The sequence below is a fragment of the Cololabis saira genome, chromosome 7 (assembly GCF_033807715.1).
Source record: "Cololabis saira isolate AMF1-May2022 chromosome 7, fColSai1.1, whole genome shotgun sequence".
Classification (NCBI taxonomy): domain Eukaryota; kingdom Metazoa; phylum Chordata; class Actinopteri; order Beloniformes; family Belonidae; genus Cololabis; species Cololabis saira.
The window spans coordinates 31,512,406-31,539,936 of NC_084593.1; the positions used below are offsets into that span (position 1 = coordinate 31,512,406).

General features: G+C 40.6%; 2 protein-coding genes across 2 annotated transcripts; one reads left to right on the top strand and one right to left on the bottom strand.

The window, feature by feature from the left end:
* Nucleotides 1-6,167: 6,167 nt before the first annotated feature.
* Nucleotides 6,168-10,481, bottom strand: zic6 (zic family member 6). The gene is made up of 2 exons (XM_061725613.1): nucleotides 9,473-10,481; nucleotides 6,168-7,634 (listed from the first exon to the last, which is right to left on the bottom strand). Exons 1-2 carry the CDS (start codon nucleotides 10,440-10,442, stop codon nucleotides 7,003-7,005), a joined length of 1,602 nt encoding a protein of 533 aa, XP_061581597.1. The 5' UTR covers nucleotides 10,443-10,481; the 3' UTR covers nucleotides 6,168-7,002.
* A 7,068-nt stretch (nucleotides 10,482-17,549) lies between these two features.
* On the top strand, nucleotides 17,550-23,809 carry zic3 (zic family member 3 heterotaxy 1 (odd-paired homolog, Drosophila)). The gene is made up of 3 exons (XM_061725604.1): nucleotides 17,550-18,795; nucleotides 19,477-19,640; nucleotides 20,121-23,809. Exons 1-3 carry the CDS (start codon nucleotides 17,808-17,810, stop codon nucleotides 20,301-20,303), a joined length of 1,335 nt encoding a protein of 444 aa, XP_061581588.1. The 5' UTR covers nucleotides 17,550-17,807; the 3' UTR covers nucleotides 20,304-23,809.
* Nucleotides 23,810-27,531: the final 3,722 nt, after the last annotated feature.

Consider the following 27,531-nt stretch of genomic DNA (forward strand, 5'->3'; position numbering starts at 1 on the left):
CTTGAAAACCGGATTATTCGCTGTGGACTGAAATGAATGCCAACAGTTCTGCCTTATTCTTTTTGAAAGTCATCTGTGGAAAGATGCAAAACTTCACAGCTTTAAGTCAGCACTGATACTGACGTACTCTAGTTATCCACGGCCAAAGATTACTGCAGCAGTTTTTGATGTTGAATGTGCATGAGTTAACACGCACACACAGCTATGGAGGCACACATAATGTAAATCTAATTACCATATCATAATATATTACCACCACGAGGATAGACTGCATTATTGACGATCAAAAGGATGAAGGGAGACATTACCTGAGCTCCTTTAAGATGGACTACTGGCTGAATACTCTCTCTCATGCCATTTGAGCTCCTGTCAGCATGTGGCTAATGATTAACCGCATCTGCATCGATAGTTCTTTATCTTCAGAGGAACCTAAATGATACTGAGGTCTCTCAGGATTTTTATTTTTTCATTGATGAATGTAAATAATAGAATAACATTGGATTACCTTGCATTTCTCCCTTTTGCTGCAGAGCTCCGGTCTGAAGCGTAGACTTTAGGACCACACCAAATCAAATTTGTCCCCTCCACTTATGTCAACATATCATCAGAGTGAAAACCTTGGTGTTAACATTATTGAAAAGGCCCAAGGGGAATTCCTGGGTTGTGTCTGGGGCCCCTTTTTCCCCACCAGCCAACATCCATCACTGTGGAGTTAGGCCCTGGGGTGATGTTGTACAGCATTTAAAGCTAACAGCAAGATCGCCATGCGTCCTTATTTATAGCCTACTAAACTGTGGCCTTTTGGGATCCCATGACTTTTAAAAACACTTGAATGGAAAGTCCACATCACGCCCAGTCCATATTAATTTAGCTGCAACAATTCAGCGGCCGCAAGCTTGAGTGTGTCAAAACATCTATGTTCAGCAAATGGATGGACTTCAATAGGGATTTGATCAGAAACAGAATCCTTCCGTCAGATGTTGAGTTCACAGACTTGATTATGCAGCTGCCTTGCGATGCATACTGCAACAGATAAAATTAAACACTCACGATTACTCACCCCTTTGAATCACTCTGGACCGTGATCAATGTGATCCCTGTTTTAAGTTCAACCTCAAACAACAGCGATTTCAGAAATCATATAAAAAGTCTCCCAACAGATCTGAAATGCTGCTAATAAAAGGTGATGGTTTTGAGAGATGACAAAAACAACAGGCATTTATGATATCTTTGCACATTTTTTCTGTAAAAAATCTAAGGCGATGCGTTCTTTATGAGGCACGATCAAAGCCTTTGTAACCATTTCTAACAAACACTTCAAATCCATTCTGTAAAATCTGAATTATTATACAGAGGCTCTAAAATGTAACTGATCCTTTCTCGGAGATCATATACTGCAGAATTGTTCAGAAAAACAGATGAAGATAAAGGCTACAATTCCGGCTCAAATATGCAGATTTAAGCATATTCATATGGCTCTTCACATACATGAAAGCTACCAGCTGCCTTTGCCAGTAAGTGGAGGACATTAAGGCTCAGACTGGTTGATCTCTGATGACAAGGGTCTGGAAGAGGGATTAGAGGCAAAGGGACCAAAGTTATGGTCATTCTCTTAAAAGGATGGCAGTGTGTCTCAAAGGCTTGGAGCTTGCATGAATTGAAAGATCTTCAAACGTTTGCTTACCCCACACAACCTATTCTTACTACAAAAAAGTGAGAGAATTAATTTTAAAAAAGTGTGATAAAAAAATGTTTGAATGATTTAAATGCTATTTCTTTGCTTTCTGCATTATGTCAGGCCCCAACAAACATGTCATGAAGAGTAAATACAAAAAAATACTAATAATCATTTGCTGCTATTTATTCTTTGACTGAGACAATCATTTTAAGTCATAGGTCATCTCCTGAGTTTACCAGCTAATGGGGCACCATGAAAAGTACCATATCTCAAAAAGCGGCTCACCAGAAACTGTCAAAATATCTGTTATGTAAGGCATGGATAATAAATGACACAAGAAAAAAGTCATCTTTTTAAGACGCATCCACAGGGGCAAGTTGCGATGCATCAAAAGACAAGCATGCATTAGACATGAGGGGAGGCAGGGCCTTTCTGTCTGTCTGTAGGCTATTCAGCACTACTCTTGTCAGTTGCACCATGTTGTTTTTTTTTGGTGAATTTTGTAACAATAGTCAGGGAGCTGAACATTTCAGGGGATTGGGGCTTAAGTTGAGAGGAGCAACTGTTCAGAGGAGTCAAAAACGAGTCTAGTTTAATAAGCCCTGGTGTAGTTTGGACTACACAGGGGGTTGGCAACACAGAAATCAGAAAACTGCTATGCAGATGAAGATGAGAGAGAATTTAAAGGATCGGTCTGGTACAGAGCACAGAGCTGGGACTCTATTTCTCTAAATATGTGCATATAATTGCAATGATTGCATTGTCTTACATAAGAGCACTGCTTCTAATGCAAGAGTTATATAAGCTTATTAATTGTCAAGCTTTCAAATTAACACTGTTTTAGAAATGAAACAGACCACCTGATCTTTGATAGAAACAATTCACATGAGCGACACACTCCTCTCATTCTGCTTTTTTTTTTCCTTTTTCTTTTTCCTTTGAATAATCTTGTTACATATGTTCAGTGTTTTTTTTAGGATCACTCTTTATGCATTGTTACATTTGGCCTCATTATGCATTGTTCACATTACTGATGTCTCTATGCCAAACCCCTCTGTAGCAGTCATTCTTTAGCTGAAAGGCGAATGAGGGAAAAAAAGGGAAAAAAAGATTAAAAAAAACATCAGTGTAGTGAGCTGCATCTTTGCGGGGCTGCAATTTTTATGGAGAGAGGGCAAGTCTGCAGAAAGAAAAAGCAAATATATCCATCAAGTTCCATCCATGTCAAAAATCTGGCCGAGGATACTTACCATGAAACCACACTGGCAGAGATTAGGGGGCCATCACGATGGAGCCATAGAGGGTAAAGATAGTCAGGAGCTGCAGGGATAAAGGTGGATGAAACAGAGGAACGAGAGGATCTGGCAAGAGAAAAAAAGGCAAAAGGTGGTGGTGGTGGTGGTGGTGGGGGTGGTGAAGGAGGGGGATGCTGAGGGGTTGATGAAAGAAAGCAAGTTAGCAAGCAAAAGCACCACTGACTTGACCCGGGGAGGATGGAGGGGGAAAAGTCAGAAATCCAATTAAAAACATACTTGGTTAGTCAGTGTCAGCGCTGGCACAGTCAGATCAGAGTGTCTCACAAAACATGAAGAAGTATGGGAGCTGCGCTGTGTAAGTTACGCAAGATGTCATATATGGTTATGATGATGCATAAAAGCAAAGACCTGGTGTGACGAAGCAGCCCACCCCCTGGTACACAGCTGGATCCCTATCCATGTACAGCCCAACAGCAGCACAGGGGGCTATGGTGATAATTCAGTGGATGCCAAGGTGAAACAGATTTATTCATATCAAACTAATGTACGCTATACTCTGTCCAAAATGGCGCCTGCGCTTGTTGCTAGGCAGAAAGCACAAAAGTAAAGATGGCGGCAGATAAGTGGCAAACTGGGAAGTGGAGGTCTAATCAGTTGTGATTACTGGGGGGAAGGGTGAGTCAGGGTTCAGTGTTTATGGAATATTACCCCCGTTTGGTGAAAATATTCTCTGCAACGGTCACATACTGAGGTAGAAATGTACGGTTGAGGTCGTCACCTTTCAGGATTGCACGTGTCCTCTCACAATGGTGCAACTGTTTTGCCTATTCAAATACTAAGACATATTTGAGGTGAAAAATATTGTTTGATCACTTGTATTAGGATTTGTGTGGAGAGCTTATTTTTAGAAATAGAAGAGATAAAGGGCAGAATGTGACAGAGCTTGCAAAAGTAGGGTTGTACAAGAAGCTCAATGAGACTGAAACACAAGAAGTCTTCAGATTACTTCAAAAAACCCTGAAACAACAGTAACACCTGAAGCATTTGATGCAAGCTATTGATGAGGTTGCAACACAAGAAACAGTGACCTCAGAAACTTCAGTTATCTCATCATTAAAGCTAGCTGATCAAAGCTACCCAAGTTTGCCCCAATTGGCTTTAAAACATAATTTGACAGAGTAAATATTTTAAACCAAGCACTTGAAATGATCTTATCATACTACATATAATGAAAACTTCAGCTACATGAATATTATTTTCTATTAATTTCACAGCCCTGCTGTGGAGCCATTCATGAAAGGCAAAAAGCTGATGTCTGTTGTGGGTGGCTGGTTGTTGCTGTTATAACACTGAAATTCTGTAACAACTGCATTGATCCCTAAAAAAAGAAAAAAAAAAGTCTTGATAGAAAATTAAAAATGAAAATCAACGGCATTAAAATTCAAGAGAGATTTGCAAAATGCATCAATAAAAATATCTGAGTCTCCCAAAAGATGTTCCCCCATGAGCACCGTGAGCAACATGAACACCGCACAGAATGCATAAACAAGTTAAAACAAGTTAATCACAGATTGAATCTGCAGAAACTTGAAGCATGTGCAGTGAATGCTTCTTTCTATATATTTCACTCAAAAACATATGAATTAAGGCAATTTTATCAGGACTATTGTGGTTTCAATGAAAATGTGAGATGCTACTTTACTACTTGTACTTTTCTTGTAAAATATCATCAAAATGACATGATGAGTTGTTATTACATGGTCAACAATGGAGTTTTGGTTCGTTATCTTCGTTTATTTTGATGTTGTGAGCATTCAAATAAGTCAATGAGATCCTTAAGAACATATAAACATGTGAGCTATCTCCCACATTATCAAACTACAGTATATTTCACCAAAAATGTGTTCTTATGTGAATGGCACAAACCAGTAAATGACACACAACATTCATGTGTTACAGTGATAATATCAATATATAGCTGCAGAGAATAAAGCTTTATTACAGGCATTGTCCGAACCCATGCGCCCTCTCATCACAATCCAGCTGTTGCATCACTTTTCTGAGCAGACCGGGACCAGATACTCACTGTGGACATCATCGTCATTCAACAGCTGGACATCACCCTGGAGAGTATCCAATCACGTTGCACGTGGGACATTTTTAAGCACAGGTGACAATTTCTAATACAGGAAACAAAGTATAAACTAAGAGCAGGCTGAGACAAGAATAACTAAACGTAATCCTCTGTACCGAGACATAAGTGCAACTGAACTGAAGCTCTGCAGAGAAAGAGACAAGTATTGAAGAGAGATCTTTTCAGTTTATTCTTGTGAAATAATGAGGTGTTTGTTGACACTCGAGTCCCAAAAGGTATATAAACAAGGCAAATGTGAACAAATGTTTCAACGAAGGAGGAAAAGTAGCAAACATTGAAGGAGTTTGTTCATTCAGAAATGGAAAATTGTATAAATGTGTGTGTGTGTGTGTGTGTGTGTGTGTGTGTGTGTGTGTGTGTGTGTGTGTGTGTGTGTGTGTGTGTGTGTGTGTGTGTGTGTGTGTGTGTGTGTGTGTGTGTGTGTGTGTGTGTGTGTGTGTGTGTCTGGTAAAGGGTTGATGAAATTAGGCCCAAATTTTTTAAAGTATAGCTCAAACAATAACGTGCATGTATAGTTCTCAGTTATTGTTTGGGAAACTTAATTTGTGTTCAGCTTGATGACCTCAAAGATTAATCTTAAAACATACATGCCTGAATGAGACAAATGGACAAAAGTAGAGAGGGAGGGAGATGGAAAAGAGAAAAATTAGATAAATAGCTAAATGAAAATATATCAGAACACAGAAACTTGTTGGAACATAAAATCAGCATAGCTAAGAGGAAGTAGAAACAAAAGAGAGGGCATCACTTTCATCCCTGAGCTTGTGAAAAACACACTTGCACTCCCAAAAAGCAGGTAGTCATTAAGAAAAACTAAATTTGGAGTCAATGTCTGTAGCAGATTTTTTTTTTCTTTTTCATAGCACTCATCCCTCTTGATTATTTTTTTTTCTTAAATCTGTAAAAGACATAATGTCGTGTTTGAGACACAGCAGCTGCAGCAGGCCTTTGGGAAACCTGGAAACGCGTGGACTGATTTTTTTTTTTTCTTGGTTGAAGAGCAAAGTTTGAGTCAGTGATGAAAACAGCGGATGATGATTAATCATACACGTTTGATCAAAGAGAATATAGACACTTTAATAAAATATAAGGTACATAATTAATTATAAAGCTGGCTTATGTACAGTAGACCTGCATTCTAATTAAACGTTAAGCATTAATACAAACACTGTGGTTTATACTCACACTGGTTTTTACTTTCCACAGAAATGTGACATAAACATATCTCACAGTGTAAATTGGTACGATTTTTTTAAATGAAAAACAGGTGAAAATCTGAACCTAATCAAGGGAAAGCAACGAGAGAGAGAAAAAAAACGGCTGAGCCTGCCGATACTTTAATTACAGTCAAATCGTGCTCCAGGCCCACCAGGCTTGTTAGATCACAAAATTTAACTTGAGAAAAAGATCTTCCAGATAATTATTCATCTTGCGACGTACATAAGTTCTGAATAATATTTCTATCCCGACATACATTACACCTATTACATTCAACAAAGACCCCTCATATGAGGGTTACATTCAGCAAGACTTTATTTATTTTTTTTAGTATTTATTACTTTCCAATAGCAGATTTTTCGTTCAGAGAACTCAGTATGAAGATAGAGTTCCATATTTTTCTTTTCAACAATTTTGTCATGGTATAGACAGACTATTTTCAACAACTAGTCAACACGGTGAACAGCTGGGCGTATATGCACTTTATAACTGCTCCTTCAACCAAAAAGGCCTCACAACAACAAAACTGGCCCTAGTCAGGAAATGTTCAATAGGACGACTGCGCACGTACCACCAAAATGTTTAAAACCTTCACAAAAGTACAGAGAAATGCAGAAACAGTTACGTTACAACAAGAAAATCGAACACAGCAAATAAAAAAAAAAGGTGCCCCAAATGTGTCCCATATCAGAATCTCAGAGAGAGGGGATGTTGTTACACTGCTTTGGTGGGAAAGAGTCCACACTGCTGTGACATGTGTACCAGCCATTGACGATGCTTTTCTGAAAGGGAGAGGTGGAGGAGAAAGTCCGCGAGCTCTGGGCAAAAGTGTGACCGGTCTGTCCGCAGGGGTACTGGGAGGGCTGGGACCTGTAGCCGCCTCTCTGCAGCAGCAGAGGCTCCAGCAGGGGCTGCGACCTGGCGGAGTAGTCCAAACTGCTGTCAAACGAGTGATGGAAGCGCGCCCTGGGGGTCGGCTCGTCTCGACTCTCAGGGGACATGCGGACATCTTGAGTTAAAGTGGGCGGGTGAGGGTGAGGATGAGGGGAGCAGATCTGGGCTCCGTCCGGGCCCCGGGCTGACCGAGCCTCGTCCCCAGCAGGACGCGCGTCCCCGGCTTTGGCGACGCCGGCCTTGCTGCTGCTGCTGCAGTGCAGCTTCATGTGCTTGCGCAGGGAGCTGGGGTGGGTGTAGCACTTGTCGCAGCCCATGACCTTGCACATGTAGGGTTTGTCGCTGGAGTGCACGTGAGAATGCTTCTTTCTGTCGCTGCTGTTCGCGAATCTCCGGTTGCAGCCCTCGAACTCGCATTTAAAAGGTTTTTCACCTACGAAACGTGCAAAGAGAGAAACGACGGCGAGTTATGAATGTGCTTGCAGAAGCGTGCATGATGTGCCTGCATATTAACCACTGCTAATGTAGCAAGTCGTGCGTGTGCACACCGTAACCACGTTATACTAGATGAAACACTAAAGCTAAAATATACAACAAAACAATGAGTGTGATCTTTCACATCAGAGCTACTCAGCTTGCATATGAACCTCATAAATGTTTCAAAATCCCATTTTTATAAAAGCAGATCATTTTAAATCAATACAAACTTGAAGGTGAGCAATTCAAATACAGCTTTATCTATTGTTGAGACTCTGGTGGACTCACGAGTGATGCACTGAGTAACTGAGCCATGCACAAAAAAGAATGATGACTATCAAGGTGCTCATTGATCTTGCACCAGCTTGCCCACAGCTGCGCTGCCCATGCCTCTGCACACAATCTGTAAAAGTAAAACTTGCGCATTATCTCTTAATTTATCACTATGCGTGCTAATGGATATGTCCTTTGAAATCTGACATAAATTGTCTAAACAACAAGCCCACTACGCATGTGCAGTTGTGTGATGGCTTAACAAATGCCATTAAGGCTCTCTGTGTTGTCTCCTACCCTCTGTTGCTTAATTAGTAAAACAATTCAAAGCAGTAAATAAAAGTGGGCGTCCAAAGAATAGCCCTTTTTCTTCTTATTGTCCAGGCTTTTTTTTTTGTCTTTTTCCTTTAGGGCAGTTCACGTTTGTTCAGCAAATTCCGATTTACATTTCGCCGAAATTGAAAGAATAACGACGATTTGCATGGTAATTTGTTTTAAAAGATGTTTAAATCTGTGCAAGCATTTTGTGTGAAGTGCAAAAAAATCTGGCTGCAAAGTGAAATGGCATAATTTCACAGTGCTTCGTGACGTGTACAGTGACATGCCTACGTGATGGATGTCAAAGGTGAAAAGGGAGATAAATCATTTATTTTGAAAGATAACCGTTTTCATCTATACATGTACACATTTCCAAAGTGTATATGTATATATATATATATATACATATTATTTATATATATGTATATATATATATATATATATATATATATATATATATATATATATATATATATATATATATATATATATATATATATATATATATATATATATATATATATATATATATATATATATATATATATATATATACTCCTCCCTACTACATCATAATGTTATGTGCACTGCTAGAACTCCTGAGCAGAGGGAGATGAGTCCCTGGGAGGCAGAGGAAGCGAAACGGCTACGTCACAACTCTCCGGTGTCCCCGCATTTATTTAATAATTTCACTGAATGAAGTGAGGGAGGCACCCAAAGCACGAGGCCTGCTGACTACGCTCGTTTGTAGCTGTCTTGGTGCTTCTCATCTGGGGTTCCTGCGTGGAGCCTGCACATGTTTTCCTCCAGCAGATCCATTCAGTAACGGAGACGATAAGAAACAGAAAAAAAAAACCCATTCATACAAAGCTTTAAATATAGATGCGTCATGTATGATAATAATAATAATAATAATAATAATAATAATAATAATAATAATAATAATAATAATAATAATAATAATAATAATAATAATAATAATAATAATAATAATAATAATAATAATAATAATAATAATACGTTACCATTATGTTCTCATTTTCTCATTCTCAAAAATATTTAAAAAATAAATCACACTCGTAACAACAGCAAAATTAATTTTAAAAAAGTATATGAAATAGTGTAATACATTTCAACAAAAGAAAGCAGAAGAAAACAAAGGCACATTCTTATTGTTTTTTTTTTCTATTTATATAAACTAACCTGTGTGAGTCCTCTTGTGGATCTTTAGATTTTCTGATCTCGCAAAAACTTTCTCACAGCCGTGAAATGGGCAGGGAAAGGGCTTTTCCCCAGTGTGGACTCTGACGTGGTTCACCAGCTTGTATTTGGCTTTGAAAGGCTTCCTTTCTCTCGCACAGTTCTCCCAGTGACACACGTACTCGGAGTGCTCCGGTCCTCCGACGTGCTCCACTGTCACATGGGTGACAAGTTCATACATGGTCCCGAAGGCTCTGCAGCAGGGCAGCTTCCCTGCAGCCCCCTCTTGGCCGTCACTCCACTTGCACACCAACTCGTGCTTCACTGTTTGCTTGGAGCACCTGAAGAAAGCCTCTCCTCCGCCTGCACGCTGAATGGCCATGTTGAGGGGCTTGTACAGACCCAGGAACTGCGTGACAATCTGCTGTCCGTTTCCCTTGGGGTTGATAGTCTGGCCGTAGGGGTGAGTCCGGGTGAGCAGGTCGCCGGGCAGCCCGTGCAGCATCATCTGGCCGCCCAGGTCTCGAGGTGCGTCGGCGGAGGCGTGCTGGGCCTGCTCCTGGTAACTTGTGAAAAAGGCATGGCTCCTGTTATCTCTGCAGCCAGCAAAGTCACGATAACTTCCAATCCCGCCATGATGGTTAGCTCTTGATGCCAGTTGCTCAGTAACGGGTGGCATGCCGGCTCCAGAGAGATTGGCTCCAATGATAATGCCCCTGGGGCTCTGCTCTAACCGGTGACTGCTGTATCCAGAGTCTGCAAAACTGGGAACCGAATGGTCAACATATGCAGTGGACCTCGTCTCGGGGTAGTCTCGCAAATTGTGCGAGGGGCAGAGTTTTAAGGAACTGCCAGTGGGGTGTCCCATGTGCTCTCCTGCCAAAGGTGGCAGCACCACGCTGGGCTGAGTATTGCTCTCCCCGGGGTTGACGCAAGAGAGAGGGCAGCCACTAAACCTCGAAAGGCTTGTCATGTTTTGTTGTGAGTTTGGCTACGAATTTGCGGAATCAACCCAGGATACACCTAAAAATTCTGTCTCCATTTTTTTTTTCCTCCTGTTGTATATCATCTGCATGTGAAATTCTTGGCCGTGAACTTCGCAGAAGTAGGAAGCAGCAGACTCAGTTTCGTTAAAGTTGGTGTGAGTCCCATGCCGTTCACTTTGCCCTCTTGATTTGTGGCAATAACCGTGGTAGTAAAAAATGCTTCGAAACAGGCCATGGTGCAATATAAAAGCACAGCAGGCAAACCTGCTTTTAAAAAAGGGGCTTTGGGATTGGTTGGAATGCGCCGTGATTGACAGGCGCAGGGTTTGTTTTAAAAGGACACGCAGGCGTTCACCGCACGACTCCGTTTTCAAATATCGCAGAGAAAATGCTTTGAAATGTGCCGCGATGCTTCTCCCTAATATTGCTGCCTCTTTAACTTCAACCTTATTCTCGTGCTACCCTTACCTCTGCCTTAGAAGGGGGAAAAGTGCACAGGTTAATGCGTAAAACTAGTCCTCTGGTGGAATTCAAGCGATTAGAAGGAGACATGAACAAAAACACAACACAATCACAGTCCGTGTCGTCTTTTATTCCACTGCGATCTTGCCAAAACAACTACTCCTGCTCTGGGAGAATAATAGAGAGCGGTCTCTGCGTGTCCAGGCCAATTATTGTCAAGACTCAGATTATGAGTGGAATGAAACATTTCAAAAGTTACAGGAAACAGACTCTAATAATCGTTTTTGAAATAATCAAAAACACTAAAAATATGTTTTTACTAGCTATTTGTATTTTATATTCATCTAGATAAGAACAAAGTTTAATAAAACAGCATATGAAGTTACTGGTTTTCATGAAGGCTAAACGATTGGTTTTGTATTCATTTAATGGTACACGCATTTTTTACAAGGGCACACATCTAACTCTTTAGAAAATGTAACTTTGATAAAGCAACAAGTAGTAGATACCCATGCTGTGCAGGAAGGGAAAAACGAGTTCTTGAAGACAGACTTTATGCATTTATTTTCATTTATTTATTTTTTTCAGTTGGAAATAACAGCAGAACATGTATATGTATGCCTTAGAGTCGAATGTAAAGCATCTCTGTAAATAGAGCCTGTCTCGTTAAGCCCATACATAAATTAATTATCATCAAAAGTACACCATGCATGCTGAAGGGTGACACAGTTGGAAAAAGGAATGGTTATGTAAAATGAGGATTGCGAAACGTGACAGGCCGTAGTGTACTCCGCTGTTGTATGAAACTCTAAACTTTCTAACTTTTGGGGTGATTTGAGGACAGTCAGTTCTCCGTGCATGCTGCAGCCGAGCGAGCACAGATTTCTGCAGAGCAGCCCCATCAGCGCACTCTCTTCTACACTGTTTGGTCAGATTCTTTCATCTTTTACTTTTATTTAAATAATCCACGATGCTTGGGGTAAAGCTAAAAAAAGAGAATCCCTTAAATCCAGAGACAGTGGTAGCTTGAATTAAAATTAGAATTAATTTTAAAAATAGAGCAAAGGAAAAATATACATTATGTACATCGTCATGCTGACGTCATGTAAAGTACTTCTATATGGTAAGAGTCAATCAACAGGCCCTGGAGAGAATAGAAAGGCCCAGACCTGCATAATTCTGCCGCCCATGTTTTTCCAACCTGATGGATTTCAGAAAACCCAGAAAGAAAAAAAGTTTTCATTCTGTCACTCAAATTGAATAAAAAAAACAGAGACTGGTGAATCCAGGTTCTGACCTAATAATAATAATAATAATAATAATAATAATAATAATAATAATAATAATAATAATAATAATAATAATAATAATAATAATAATAATAATATAATCCTGCCCTGTCATGAATATTTAGGTTATTCTGTTTCACTGAGGCTCTTTCGGTTCACCTTTGCGAAGGAATATGTCATCTGGGACTTTTGAACAACTGTTGATCACATTATGATGTTTTTGTAATAAAGATGCTGCTAAAAAGATAAGATTATTTAATCATAATAACAGCAAAGTTTGCTGTAATGTCGAAATTTGTCAAAATGGTCCCCTTTTTATTTATTCTTTTTATTGACCACATTTTTTGCCATATGAGCAGTTTGCAAATCGCAAGTCTCCACATTTCTCTACATTTTTGGTAGAAACAAGTAAAAATATAAAACGCTATGAACTAAATGATATTTTGAAATTTACTGGTTATTGTTATTTGTTAAATATGTTACAAATATATTTATCAAAATTAGAACATTTTATGCTATTGAGTCTGAGGTGTAAAGGTTATCTGCAAGTGACAGACAATTAAAATTTTCAAATAAAGACGTGTACACATTATTTCTTATTACTTTATTAGTAGTACTTTGTGGTGTTACATCCTTGCATTTCTATGCGTTTAAAAAAAAGCTTTGGAATTGCATCATTATAAATCTAGATATTATCTTTGATTATAAACAACTTAATTTTAAATATATATTTTTTAGCAACACTTTTAGAATTTCAACATCAGGTTTCTCTTCAAGCACTTCAACTTTATCAGTCTAGTCATTTATGCTGGCTGTATGACTCGGGCGAAAGTCTATTAACTGTTGGGCTAAAATGATCTCTATATCACAACATACATGTCAAGAATCATTCTCGACATCGATAAGGTCCTAGGATACTGGTGAAGGTTAAAATGCCCCCAAATGACTCACAAACCCACATTGCCGACATAAAATGGAACACAAGTCAATTGCCAGTTAAAGTTCAGCAAAGTACAACACCATGCAGTAGCGTGGGATACTAATTCATCAGGTGCAGCAGTCTGTAAAATAAATATTTTGCAACAATAAAACTATTCACTCAAAGGAAATGTACCGATGAATATAAATAAATGCAGAGATGTGAATATGTATCTAGAATAAACTACAACACTCTGTATTGACCTCCAGGAGCCATGCGTGGTGTCTTTTGCAAATGTAACACAAAATCTTTAAATAATAATAGTTAAATAAGCACAGAATTTTTGTTCTTGGTGAGATTCAAATGTCCGTATCATGTTTATTCATGTTTTGCAATAACAAATGTCTGTATGTTTAAACACCCGCATGAATCAATGTGGAGTGTGCTGAAATATTATAATTGATGAGGGATGGCAATGCAGAGTCTTGCCATCGCTTTATGAAATTTAGATGAATTAACAGGTTTGGGATGAGTCCATTTGGGGACAGATGCTCCTGTAAGTCACAGCAAGAAGTCAATTAGCTCTCTCCATCAGCCATATGAAGGCAAATTCCAAGTAGAATCACTCAGGGCAGATATGACTGGAACCTATGATTACATATATAAATATACACACGTAAATAGCTGTCTAAGTTATTAGTGCACTCTAAAGTATTTTGAAACTGTTTTGAATGATTTTGGAATTAAAAAAGATTTCCAAAATAAGCACAAACAGATCAAAAATACAGCGAACAGCGATGTTATGAAGTGAAACACATTATACACATTGTGTAGAATATTGGGACAATTTCCTCTCTATTATCAACTCCTTCGCCTATACAAAAAACTGATTTCTTAGAGGTTACGCATGTTTGAAAATATCATACTTATAGTTTATTTTCTCTTTGTGATAATAAAATACTAGAAAAAAAGAAGGGGAACTCGAATTCAAATAAGTGAGTCTGAGTCACAACGGTACTTGTTTGAGAACTAGTGGACAATAGTTCAAACCTAACCAACACGCGGGCACCATTCGCACTCCTTTACACGCTCCAAAGCATTTTAGGAAAAGTAAAATCATTTAAAAGACTTCCTTATTTAATCAACAGGTATATATAGTTTAGTTCATTCAACACAATGTCAATTTAAGCAAAAGAGTGAATCAAGTGTATCATTTGTATGACGGTGCCTCTGGGATATATTTATCATTTTCTGTCTGTTTAAAATTAAAAATACAGTCATTTAAAATCTTATTAATACATGATTTAAAAATAAAGCCAAGCTATGCTTTCACTGTTGCCCAATAGATATCAACATTTTACTTCTGTCCAGTCATTACTGAGTTAACATAAAGTCCACAAACTTGTCTATAGCACTAGTGGCCTGAGCCAGCCAAGCATAGTGTGGGCGACAGGCCAGACCACATGGACTAAAAAAGAAAATCCCTCTACTTCACACCAGAAAAAAAACATTTAAAAATATTTCTCACTGATAGGGCTCTTTTTGCATATAAGAAAGAAATGATCATGCATCCAGATCTTTCTTCTAATTATGTCCCAAAAAACCTTTATGTTCCAGTTCTAATAAAATACGGTATAAATGTGAGGTCTTTACCATGCAGGCTGATGGTTATGGTGTGCTCTTTTCCAAAACCAATGGGCCTAATGTCAGAGAAGTATGCACTAAAATATTCTGATATTTCAAGGTAACGCGCATGCTCTGTTTCAAGCAGATTATGTTATAACCAATGGGCTTTCCAAAACGTCCAATGAGGTAATCCCAGCAGAGATGACTTAAATAACCAAATTAGACATACTGCAGTCCTGCAGAATAATATGCTGAAATGTATCACGTTGCATTATGGTTGCTTTTGACTTGTGAATTGAAATAAATACATTTAAAAAGAAAATGACTTAAACTAATCACTTACATCCAAATGTAGTGGTTCAATTCCATTAAAATTAATTACAAATGAGCATTAAATTGAAAACATAATATCATTTGATGGCTAAACTTGTTTGCCAAAATTACCAAAATCTAATTAAATTCAGGTGTCAAAAAATGGAGGTGAAAATGTCAGAGCAGCACCCTCGAGGTATGAGAGGGGGGGGTATCTGACAAAAAGTGAACTAAACGGTCTGTATGGTTGCATTTCATCTTCTTCTGGTTGCCTTCGGTTTTTAAATGGAAAAAAAAAAGAAAAAAAAGTGACTCTGCAGCTTCTGCACGCTAGAACTGCAAAATAGGAAATAGGAACAAAATATATATTCCAGCAACGCTGCCTGCTGACTCAGGTTGTTTTGATTACATTAGAAACTACATTTTAAAGAAAAGGGGGGCATGCATTCTCTCTTCTACATCTGAGGACTAAATTCGTCATTCAGCAAATGCCAGAAAAACCCAGAGCACATCAACAGCAGTTTTAAATTTAACTCTAAAGCAACAGTTGCTTTACATTTGGCCTTGTTGATGACAGCTCCCACTTGCAGCGAGAGCTCCGTGTCTAAGCTGCAGCTCTGCCGCTCACAAACATCCGTGATTCATCTAAACCAAGTCACTAAATCATTTCATAGTGATAATATGGCTTTAAATACACGGCGCTTTTATTTAAGCGCCGTGTGGAGCCTTCATGTTTCAACAAGCTAGTAAAATATGGAGGGAATACAGGAAAACTTAACAGGCTGCTTGTCACTTAAGGAAGTTCACAAAGGTCGCAATAAATCTGCGTCCGTGCATACGTGTACGTGTGCCTATAGGTCCCGTGTTCGCGTGTGTGTACATAGTATATATATGTACGTGTGTGTGTGTGTGTGTGTGTGTGTGTGTGTGTGTGTGTGTGTGTGTGTGTGTGTGTGTGTGTGTGTGTGTGTGTGTGTGTGTGTGTCCGTGCATACCGTGTGCCGTGAAGAGAGAGAACATGAGTGTGTTTGAGGGCTCAGGGAGGAGTAAAACTGTGAGAGGCTGCAGAGCGGGAGGGAGACGCACACACACACACACACACACACACACACGCAAGTAAACATGCGCACGGAGGGATCTAGCAGCGCACGGAGGAAAGAGATAAAGTGAACGTCGCTCGTCGTTTTGGTTCACGAGAAGTTGTTGTCTTTTTTTTTTAAGCGCAAGAGCTGTACTTATAGGCAAGATTGTCGTAGAAAATAGAGGTATGTGGCTCCCCGCAACAATTAAATTAACATATGAGTGCCAGGTCTAAACTGAAGCAGCTTTGGTTCACGCTAAATCCCTTGCAACCTCCAGAGACTAAATACTCAACTGTAGATTTGCAAACTTCTATAGCATGCAGTTCACACGGGCCTCCTAAAGCAGAAACGACGGATAAGTAAGCAAACTCACCTTTTCAAGCTATACTTCGGTTTGTCGTTGAAATGTTCTGAGAGTGAATGCGCTGGGATGAGGGCGACAGCGGAATGAAAGACTGATTTGATTTTTTTTCTCCCCTTTTTCTTTTTTTGGGGGGTCCAGATCCCTCTAAAATAAAGAATGTGAGCTCCTTCCTGGGACAGATTGAGGGGGGAAGGATTTGAAAGGCTCGGAGTTAAAAAGCGCCGCTTGAAGCACTCAGCGCGTCTCTGAACTTGATCAGATTTTACGTGTCCTGCAGCGAGTCAGCGGCAGCCCTCTGAAACTTGCTCAATGGCACGAATTTTTTGGCTGGGTGAAAAAAAAAAAAAAAGTCTCAGGATATTACAATTACTGCCATCTTTCTTTCTGTCTTTTATTTCTGTCTTACACCCTATAGTGCTTTTGCAAAAAAAAAAAAGAAATAAAAAAAATCCTTTCAAACGGCTTCAAGAAAGCCACATTTTGGATCTACGCCAAACGCATTCACTTGTTCAGTTAAAAAAACAGTCACACTGGCAACGTGAAAGAGAAAAACAAAATAAAAGTCAATAATATCAAGACCCGATAGAGAGACAACAACCAAAAAAAGACATCATCAACTTTACATTTTAACATCGTTCATACCAAAATTCAAGCGTTCACCAAAAGTTTCAAATGGAAAACTGCCTGCGTGATTTACGTTTGTCTTTATTATAAAACTGTTTGGGAGTTTCTTGAGGACTGTTACAAGTCCTGCAAGGCTGCATAACACACGCGCTTCACACAGCACATGTAGGATCGCCGGAGTGTTCCGTTATACCTGCAAAATAATGCCCGCAAGAGCCAATCAAATGACACCAATGAGTCGACCTGCCATCTTCAATCCCAAACCGTGCCAATCACCCGAAATCCAGCCAATTACCAGCATTCTTGGCAGTCACGTGTCAGACGTAGAGCTGGGCGCTCATTGGCTGCCGTAGCACTGCCTCCTGAGTTCATTTATGTTCTGGGAGTGAGTGATTGACTTTATCAGTCCAAGGACATCATCCGCTTGGTAAGGGGGGGAAGTTTGATCCTCTTTCTCACGGATCGCAGTCAACGGGAGTTTTTTCTCCCAACTCTGTTCGTAGGATTTTTTTCCTCCTATTTTGGTTCCTTTTTTTATTTTAGGGATTTTTTTTCCCCCCCACAAAACAACGTGGTCCATCTCAGCGCAGCGTCTGCAGCCCGCGCGCTCCGCTAAACTGGATTTTAATTTTATTTTCTGTTTTCTTCCCGACTCCTAAGTTTGTTTCAAGCTCATGACTATGCTTCTTGATAGCGGTCCGCAGTTTGCATCCTTAGGAGTGGGGGGTTTCGGGACACCGCGGCATCACGAAATCGGGAACAGAGACCCGAGTCTGGGACTGAATCCGTTCACCGATTCCTCCCACTCCGCCGCGTTTAAAATCAGCCCCGTGGCTCACGATATCGCCAGCAGCCAGACGTCCGCTTTCACTCCGCAAGCCTCTGGATATGCAGCTGCGCTGGGACACTCTCACGGCGGGCAGGTGGGCTCGTACGGCGGGGGAGCGTTCAACTCAACGCGGGACTTTCTGTTCAGGAACCGCGGCGGAGAGTCCGGCGCGCCGAGCGCGCAGCATGGGATTTTTGCAGCGTCGGCGGGGAGCCTGCACGGGCCGCCCGGGATCACAGACAACCCCGGACATTTGTTGTTTCCCGGACTTCACGACCAAGGAGTGAGCCACCCTTCCTCCGGCGGACACGTAGTGAACAGCCAAATGCACCTCGGCTTACGCGGGGACATTTTCGGAAGACCCGACCCGTACCGTCCCGTGGCCAGCCCGCGCACGGACCCGTACGGGGCGCAGCTGCACAACTACAACCACCCCATCAACATGAACATGGGCATGAACGTGCCCACGCACCACGGCCCGGGGGCCTTCTTCAGATACATGAGGCAGCCCATCAAGCAAGAGTTGTCCTGCAAATGGATAGACGAGAACCAGATGAACAGACCCAAAAAGACTTGCGACAGGACTTTTAGCACCATGCACGAGATGGTCACGCATGTGTCCATGGAGCACGTCGGCGGCCCCGAGCAGAGCAACCACGTCTGCTTCTGGGAGGACTGCCCGAGAGAAGGGAAATCTTTTAAGGCCAAGTATAAACTCGTCAACCACATCCGCGTGCACACGGGCGAGAAACCGTTCCCGTGCCCGTTCCCTGGATGTGGGAAAATATTTGCCAGATCGGAAAATCTCAAAATCCACAAAAGAACACACACAGGTAGGAATACGCAATATGACTGTGTGATTTAATGAAGTAGCAATTCCGAAATGAATAAGTATTGAAGAAAGATATGAGAAAGGGTGCCATTGTTTTACAAAGCATGATTTTCAAACTTATGCCAGAGTTTATTGTGTTCAGCAGCCCCCAAATTGTGATTGTAGTTTTTAGGGGATTTATTGTAAACTACACTGGTGATTTAAAGTAGGATGCAAACAAACTTCACCCTGCTTAACTGCTTTTGAGTGGTCTTCAACCTTCTTAACCCCTCTCGCTCAAAGCTGAGAAGTTTGCTGTGATTTGCAGAGATGCTTGTCAAAGTTTTAGCGGCCTGCACGCACCAGTCTGTGGCTGCGTGCGTTTGTAATTCTCGCTCTTGATCAAGAGTTTGCACGGCGCCCTGTTGATTCAGTGTTTACTATAAAAGAGCAGGCGCACCGAGCAGGCCAGTAGCTGCACGAAGAGGGCAGGCCTCTTGAATAAATAAAGCCTGACATAGCGGCGTGGAGGAGTAGTAGTAGTAGTGGGGCTGCATCCACGTCTCCAGTGCTAAGCCGTAGTTTTTAGATGCCTTTTTTCGGGTGGGGGGGGGCGGCGGGTTCTGGTTGGCGTTTACAGCGGGGAGTTTTGTTTGTGCGAGCCATTTGGGATGCAATTGACGGTGTGCATTTAATCCTGCAGGTGAGAAGCCGTTTAAGTGTGAATTTGATGGCTGCGACAGACGCTTCGCCAACAGCAGCGACAGGAAAAAGCACATGCATGTGCACACATCAGACAAGCCATACATCTGCAAAGTGTGCGACAAGTCATACACACACCCCAGCTCTCTCAGGAAACACATGAAGGTAATTAACGTCTTCATTACTCCTTAAACACATTAACACACACTCACACATGCACACACTCCACCCCACCCCCCCACCATCCTCCCCCCTCCCCTCCCACAGACAGAGACCATCACAACTTAAGGGATTAAAACAAAGATCTTTTACCACATGGATGAGAAAAAAAGAAAATACAATGCCAATTAGTCTTCCAGGCATTAGTTAGTCTCATTGATTGTCAACAGATGAAACGAGTTGTCAATAAACCACAATAATTTGTTTATTTGCTTAATGCATTTACTATTTTTTCAATTATATTTTCGAATGGAAACTAGTTTCCTATCGATGCATCTTTTGTAACATACAATTTGACTTATCTGTGTCAAGTTTGCAGTGTATTTACTTTCACAAAACTAACTTCAAAAAGTGCATCACAGGACATTTAGTCTCAGTAACTCACTGCCCTTTCTTTTCTTTATTCTTTTTTCTTTCTTTTTTCAGGTACACGAGTCTCAAGGTTCTGAATCATCTCCAGCAGCAAGCTCTGGATACGAGTCATCCACGCCTCCCGTGCTGGTCTCGGCCAGCACCGACGACCCGACAAAAACGCCGCCGTCAGCCGTGCAAAACACGTCTGGTCACAGCGAAGGACTGGCACCCAACTTTAACGAATGGTACGTTTGAAGTCAGAAGAAAAAAAAAAGGAAAGAAAAAAAAACTCTCAATGTGGACCACGAGAATGGGGATAAACGAGGAGTAGATCTAAAGAAAAAAAAAAGGAAGAAAAAATCTTCTCGTCCTCACATCCAACACACATCCACACTGTCAGACACACACACACCCCAATACACACACACATGCACACACAAACTCAAACAAATCGGCTTGAAACAACAACAATAACAACCACAACAGGAGATGAGAGCAAAAGCCAGCACAGGCGGGACAAGTCCGTTCTCAGGATCACGAAAATTTGTCTTTTATTCCGCAGTTTTGAAGAAATTAAAATAAATCACAGCTAAATAAACGTAAAACTTTCTCAGTATAAATAAATGTTTTTTATCTTTTAGTTTACAGATTTCAGAAAAAAATGTTTTATTTTTCCTTTTATGTATTTTCTCAAATTTTTATTTAAAAAAAAAAATTAAAAAGGAATATTATTTCACGCTGTTTTATATGACGGTGACGCGCTGCTGTCGCCTCTTCAATTGATTGTTGAAACTTCAAACAGTCTTAAGAAACGTGCCAAAGTCTTTGTCATGAACTTGAACACAGAAAAAAAAATCATAAATAATTATTATACTCGTGAATGTATTTCCTTGTTTGATGGGGTCGAATCTGTTGTCAACGTCCGTTTTCAGGTGGACACATGTGGTATTAGGTTACGATTGTTACCGTTAAATATAACGTTGCCTTTTGTTAATACCGTTGTAAATACATATCCATGATGCCATATTTATCAATTTGTAATTTAATTATGGGTATAAGTTCTGAAACTTAAATGATATTTATGGAAATGTTTTCTAACAAGAACTGTACAGTTTTGGTCATAACCAGCTTAACATTGAACAAATGATAAACTCTAAAGCTCCAACATCGCGATTGTATCCTTCTGTTTTCTTTTTTCCTTTTTTTCTTCTTTTTTTAACCAATAGGCCTACATGTGTCTTATTTGGATCAAAAAAAATCATCTATATGAATAGTATGGATTTGTCTATATATAATGCAGATATTTCCGCCAGTTTTATTTTGCTTATGAGACCATTGACATGTATAAAAATCATTGACTTTGTAGAGCTGAGTTCAGTTGAGCTGAGAAGCTATATATATATTAAAAAAAAGGTTCTGTTGATATCTTCAGTTTTGGTTCAATTTAAACTTTTGTGTATTTTACTTTTATAGGATCAGAAATAGATGTCAATTCTTAGCATAAACTCAGTACTGGAGGAATAAAAAATAAAATTAAAAAAAGAACAAACCCATCAGCCTATTGCACTCATGTACAAGTCTTAGACCAGTGTGCAAAGTTCATGATTTCCAAACTTCAGATGACAGTATCTCTTCAGTATTCAAATCAGGGTCAAGCACCCAAATATGCGCCTGTATGGCAGTCTATATAGTTCCAGCAATGTCTTTGTGCAAGTAGCCTATGTTTAAATGTGTGCATCGGCAACAATGGAACTGTCACAAACACAGTATCTTCAAAAATAAAAAAGTCTTTTTTTTGTCTGTCAGCTTGCATTGTTTTAAATGTAATTCTTCTGTGAAACTAAGCGTGTTATTTGTTGTGGTGTTGCATATAGAGCAGATTGATTACACATTTGACTGTTTTGTGTGAATAACTTGTCAAGATGACCTTTTTTTGTGTGTGTGTTTAAGAAAATTTTAGTCGAAGGAATCCTAGATCTATGTGGGTTGGAGGAAGGATACATTCAGTGGCAAAAAGAGTTACAGCATTGCATTGTAACCTATTCTCAAGAATTAAATAATATGCATACGCAAAGTATATTGTACTCGTATGAGAACAATTTCAGACCACCAGCACTACTTTTAAAATAAAAAATGTAAAAAAAAAAAAAAATTAAGGTACCTCTTGACAGTGATATATGAAATAAGTTTATTTAAATAATTTAAGGAATATATGTTTTATATGCTATTTTCTATACCTTAATTTAAAAGGAGTACATTTTCTTATACCCACCACTTTTCTGCCCCTTGTCCTGAGGTCAGAGGAAAATATCTGATGTATAAACACAGCTAGAATGTAATGTTGTAACACTTTCTGGGAGATATGGGTCACACACCGAGTTATTCCTGAAGAGCAAAAATGTTTTACTGATGAACTCTGTCACTGTGCCACACTGAAGCAACCATGCTCCAACAGCAGGCCTATGCGTTTAACCTATTCAGCTACCAGAGTCAGACATTCCTTGTAATTTTTAGGCTACTGTATGTTGGTTGATTTGTTTTACCAACTATTTATGAAGAAATGTGAACAGAAACTTTGACTGAAATTAAAAAAAAACACAATGAAAAGTTATGCCCAGACTGCCACGTTGATTATTATCACCATGTTGCTGTGCACTCTGCATGTTAACCATACTGCAGACACTGTTTGCCATGCTGTTTGTATCAGACTGCTAGGAGTCACTTGAACTTGACACTGATTAAGGCGCCATCTTAGTGTCTTGGCTGAGTGTGTGTGACAGAGAATGTGTGAGTTTGCGTGTGCCTTCAGTGGGACTACTTGGGTAGCAACTCAGAGAAAGAAATTCCCGCTTGTGGATAGGAAGTTCAGAAGGAGTGATGGGGCACGTGTTTATTACTACAAAATTTGCATGTATTTTTTTTCTCTCCTCTCTTGATGAGCATTTACAGTTCTAATAGTATTAATAATAATCCTGGCGCGCAGACTGGAAGACGGGCAGCTGAGGACACTGTGTGACCGTAAAAGCGGAGTGGCATGCCTTGCCAAAAGCGGCACTACAGCGTCTCCCACTAGCCGATTAACAAGACGCCACTACATAAAAACAAGCAAAGGAGTTACCACACATCAATGGGTGCCATGTTAAGCATTTAAATGGCGAAAAAAATCCCTGAGAATAACCACAAGATTCACTTAGAAGCTATCCCACGGAATGAGAAGGGAATATCCTCATCATTTATCAAATGTGATGCGATAAAAAAAGCCAGAAATAGCGTGCAGTGCAGGCTGTCACCTCACTGCCTCACTGCCTCACTTCCAGCTGTAACACTTTTGGTTCTCCAGCCCACAGTTATCATTTAATTACAAACACATTCACATACTGAGTCGAATTCTGTTTTTGATTCTCACTTTTGCGCAAGCGCAACCCCTGCACTCTGTTTGATTTAATTTCTTTTCACCCCCCACTCCCCGTCTTGCCCTCCCATCTCCTCCCCTCCCTCCCTCTCTCCCTCCCTCCCTCCCTCCCTCCTTCCTCTCTGCCTGCCTCCCCTCCCTTCCCGGCTCCTCTAGTCGCACATTTCAAGTTTCTCCCACTCAGACGACGTGACGTAAAATAACCGAGACCCGGTGTTCTGCCAATCCTTGCTACCTGCCGAGAAATGCTACTTTGCGGTTCTGCGCATGCGCACAGTCGATTTTCAAAGTTTGATTGCCACGCCAATAATTTCTTGCACCATGTAAAATTGATAATATGGGATGTTGAGTATTTGATCCTTCAAAATACACGACCCATGACATGAATCGCATTATACTTTGTGAACATTATACAATAAAGAGGAAAAAAACAACAATTCTATGGCTTTATTTGATATTCATTCAGTCATTGGTCTTTATTTAGCCAGGCAGGTAATTAAGAACACAATCTTATTTACAATAACGGCCTGCCAAGCGACAAGGACCACTTGGGGGGAAAGGAAGTGGGCTAGGGAGTAAAACACAGTAAAATTGTTGCTCTACAAAGGTATAAAGGTGTGATAACTTGACTAGATAAAGAATGAAACATGTTTTCATCGTAGCTCTTTGTGGGCTTACACACCGGGCTGTGGTGAATTTAGGTCATGCAGGAGTCGCGTCAATTAAGTGCAACTCCGAATACAAAACGCTGCGTGTAATCATAGAAAATAAATACAGAATTCAAGTTATTGTTCCAAGATTATGAAAATACCGGAGAAAAGAATGGGGAGGAGAAGAAGAAAAACAAAACAAAACACGAAAGGTTCATTTCTGGTAGATTCTCAATGGGCTAGAAAGCAGTCACGGTCACGTGACTGCAGTCGCGTTTAAGGCTGATTTATGGTTCCGCGTTACACCGACGCAGAGCCTACGGCGTTAGGTACGCGTCGCCGCGTTCCCTACGCCGTAGGCTACGCCGTCGATTTAACGCAGAACTATAACGCAGAACCATAATTCAGGCTTTTAGACCAGCGGTTGTATCACATCGACGTTCGCCTGCAGCAGAGCGCGCACTACACTGGCGCTCATTCATGGCAAGTTAGCTTATGGATTGCAATCCTATGCTGGTGCGTGTGGACCCGGAGGATGGCAGCTCACTGTTGGCACCGCGCTGCTGACTCTAATCTCTCTCTCTCACCCCCTCTCCTCCTCCCTCTCTCTCTCTCTCTCTCTCTCTCTCTTTATAGAATCTGTTTGTAGCTCTGTATCTGGAGCAGGGAGAGATCTGAGGCTGCGCAGAGGGTTTGAGGGGGGTGGATGCATGGGTGGATGGATGGGGGGGATCATGGGGGTTTTGAGCTCTCCACGAAAAAGTGGGACCGGAGACGCACTCACTCCTCCTGCACGCGGCTTCCGCTGAAGTTTAATATCGGATTGATTAGTCGGCCCCGGCCCGTTACCTTCGCTCCTCTCCCCAGACAGAGTATAGGCCTATTTGCTGGCTATAATCGGGAGAGCGCGCCCTAAGAGGATAAACCGATACGAGCAAGTGCCCAGCCTTTTGGTCACGCAACGGAGTCTGTGATCTTAACTCGCCCACTGGCTAATTTATCACTCCGCGATAATCTCCTCATCATTGTATATACGCATCATAGCTGACACAGACATCTCAGCACATTCACAAGTAATCCGGTGTGTATGTATGGCTACAGATGGGAGACTGTTTATTTACACCCCGACACCTTCATCCTGCACTTAAAGCAGGATTTATGAGCTTTACACTGACTGAGCCTGTTTTTTGGGGAGTTTTGTTTTTGTTTTTGCTTATTTCTTTGTTTTTTCCTCATAAAAACTATGTGTGCCCACATCTGAGACATTTTGAGCAGAAGACGGTGCTTAGATTTCCTTCATGTCTCCAAAATCTGAAGCACTACTGATTCGTTCACCTTAAGCGTGCGTGTGTGTTTGTGTGCGTGCGCGTGTGAACAGGAGGGCTTATCTTTGCACATACAGCAAGGAAACAAGTTAACGCTGCTTATTTTCCTACAGGTCGTCTCTTTAATCGGGGCATTAAGCCTGCACGAGAAGCCGGAGTGTTTTGTCACCAAACGAGCCATGGCAATTAGATTGAAATTAAATGGATTTGTAACATCATAAGAAGAAATATGGCTTTATAAACAAATAATTGCATGCATCTGATAATCAACGACGGCTTCCATTTGGGCGGAAGTTGACATGCTTCCCAATTATCGATGCTTATTTCACCTCCAGCAGGGTGTTGAATATGCATTCACAAAGTACCTTAATCCGCGGTATGTCTTTGCTTGATTCGTGGCTTTTGTGATGCAAACTGATTAACTCAATGGCTTTGTGTTTGAGTTCAATTATTCTGCAGTTGACTCATAAGGAACATTTACATAGCCAATGAGGATACTGTAGCCTGCAGGCATTTCCGTGCATCAGGAGATGAGTCAAAGGGAAAAGCTCAAATGAGTAAAAGTTGCTTAAAAGCTTCAGTTCCAGTAAGAGAGTAGCCTACCACTTTGACCCCGGTAAAAGTGTGCGATTCGTCATGTTCCAACTGGTCCAGTAAATCATTTAAAAGTTTCAATCTTAGTCACAAATTGTTTCACACCATTCACCTCAAGCACACCAGGACTTCTTAATTATTTCTGCTTTAAATGCTGAAAGACAAGATATTTGAATGATCTCCAAAAGGAGAGAGCAATTCCCCAACATCTGGCCAGGTGTCAGAAACTTGATGAATTCCTCATCAGAGTGGGACGCAGGAATCCCCGCTAATAGGTCTGTGGAGTCAGAGCCCTCAAACGCTCATTCAGCAAAGCAGCTGTTCAGCAATTGTGTTTTGCGTTTGTCTTTTTCAAGCACTTTTGAGACGTGCAAATGACCAACGTATCTATCAACCCGCTACAAGAGGATGGAGAAAATTGTATATATTAAAAAAAATCCCTGAGCTGGGCGCTATTGGAGAAGGTGTAACGCTGGTGCCTAAATGCAAACCCGCCAACTTTCACCGCCTGCAATTAAATTGTTAATTAAAGCCATTAAAGTCTCCTGCAAAGTCAACAAAAAAAGAAGCAAAATTTGTTTCAGCTCGCATGGATGCAGTGATTCAGCAGCACTTTGTTCACCTGAGAGTCTCTGGAGGGGGAGGAAGTGGGGGGTGCGGGGTTGGGTGGCCACCGCAGGCTCATATCGCGTTTTCGAAATAAAAAGGGACAATCCACGCCAAAGGAGTTGAATCGGAGAGTGCTCTTCCATTATTATTGTAACATTTCATACATCACTTTCCGCGGTGATTGGTCCGCGCCTGCGCAATGCTCCGTATGCTTCAGGTTGGCACCTCAAGCACCAGAGTGAAGAGCAACCAGGGGTTTGTCATTTATGTAGATAGATGGATAGATAGATAGATAGATAGATAGATAGATAGATAGATAGATAGATAGATAGATAGATAGATAGATAGATAGATAGATAGATAGATAGATAGATAGATAGATAGATAGATAGATAGATAGATAGATAGATAGATAGATAGATAGATAGATAGATAGATAGATAGATAGATAGATAGATAGAGTTATAAACACCAGTAACAAAAGGAGCATGTGTTTTTCACTGTGCTTATTTTTGTCCCAGAAATGTCAGTCAAGTGGGAAAAAAGGCCAGCTCCGGTTGCATAATGTCTGCACAATCTTAAATCCATTATAGCACTATGACTAAAAATCCACTTGATCCCTCCACAGCCTCAGCACGCGTCTATGTGAGTCCCAGCATCACATAAAGGAGGAGGAAACAATGAAAGATGTATTCTAAGCCTTTATTTTTTTTCTTTCTCTAACTCCCCATTCAGGTGGAGATGTTTTGTTTTTTATTCATAGGTACACACTGACGTGATTCAAAATTCAAGAAGCGAAGTGTCACAGTGATAACATTTTCTATCAACTGGAGGTAGAGATATTTGTAGTTATTATATTTCTTTCTTTTTTTATTATCATCCTCTGCATCACT

Bases quoted from the DNA above. Each gene is read 5' to 3' on its own strand.
- zic6 (XM_061725613.1), bottom strand. From the start codon at position 10,442: ATGACAAGCCTTTCGAGGTTTAGTGGCTGCCCTCTCTCTTGCGTCAAC. The intron at 7,635-9,472 runs GTTAGTTTATAT...CACGTTTCGTAG, and splicing joins CCACAAGAGGACTCACACAG to GTGAAAAACCTTTTAAATGC.
- zic3 (XM_061725604.1), top strand. From the start codon at position 17,808: ATGACTATGCTTCTTGATAGCGGTCCGCAGTTTGCATCCTTAGGAGTG. The intron at 18,796-19,476 runs GTAGGAATACGC...TTAATCCTGCAG, and splicing joins CCACAAAAGAACACACACAG to GTGAGAAGCCGTTTAAGTGT. The intron at 19,641-20,120 runs GTAATTAACGTC...TTCTTTTTTCAG, and splicing joins CTCTCAGGAAACACATGAAG to GTACACGAGTCTCAAGGTTC.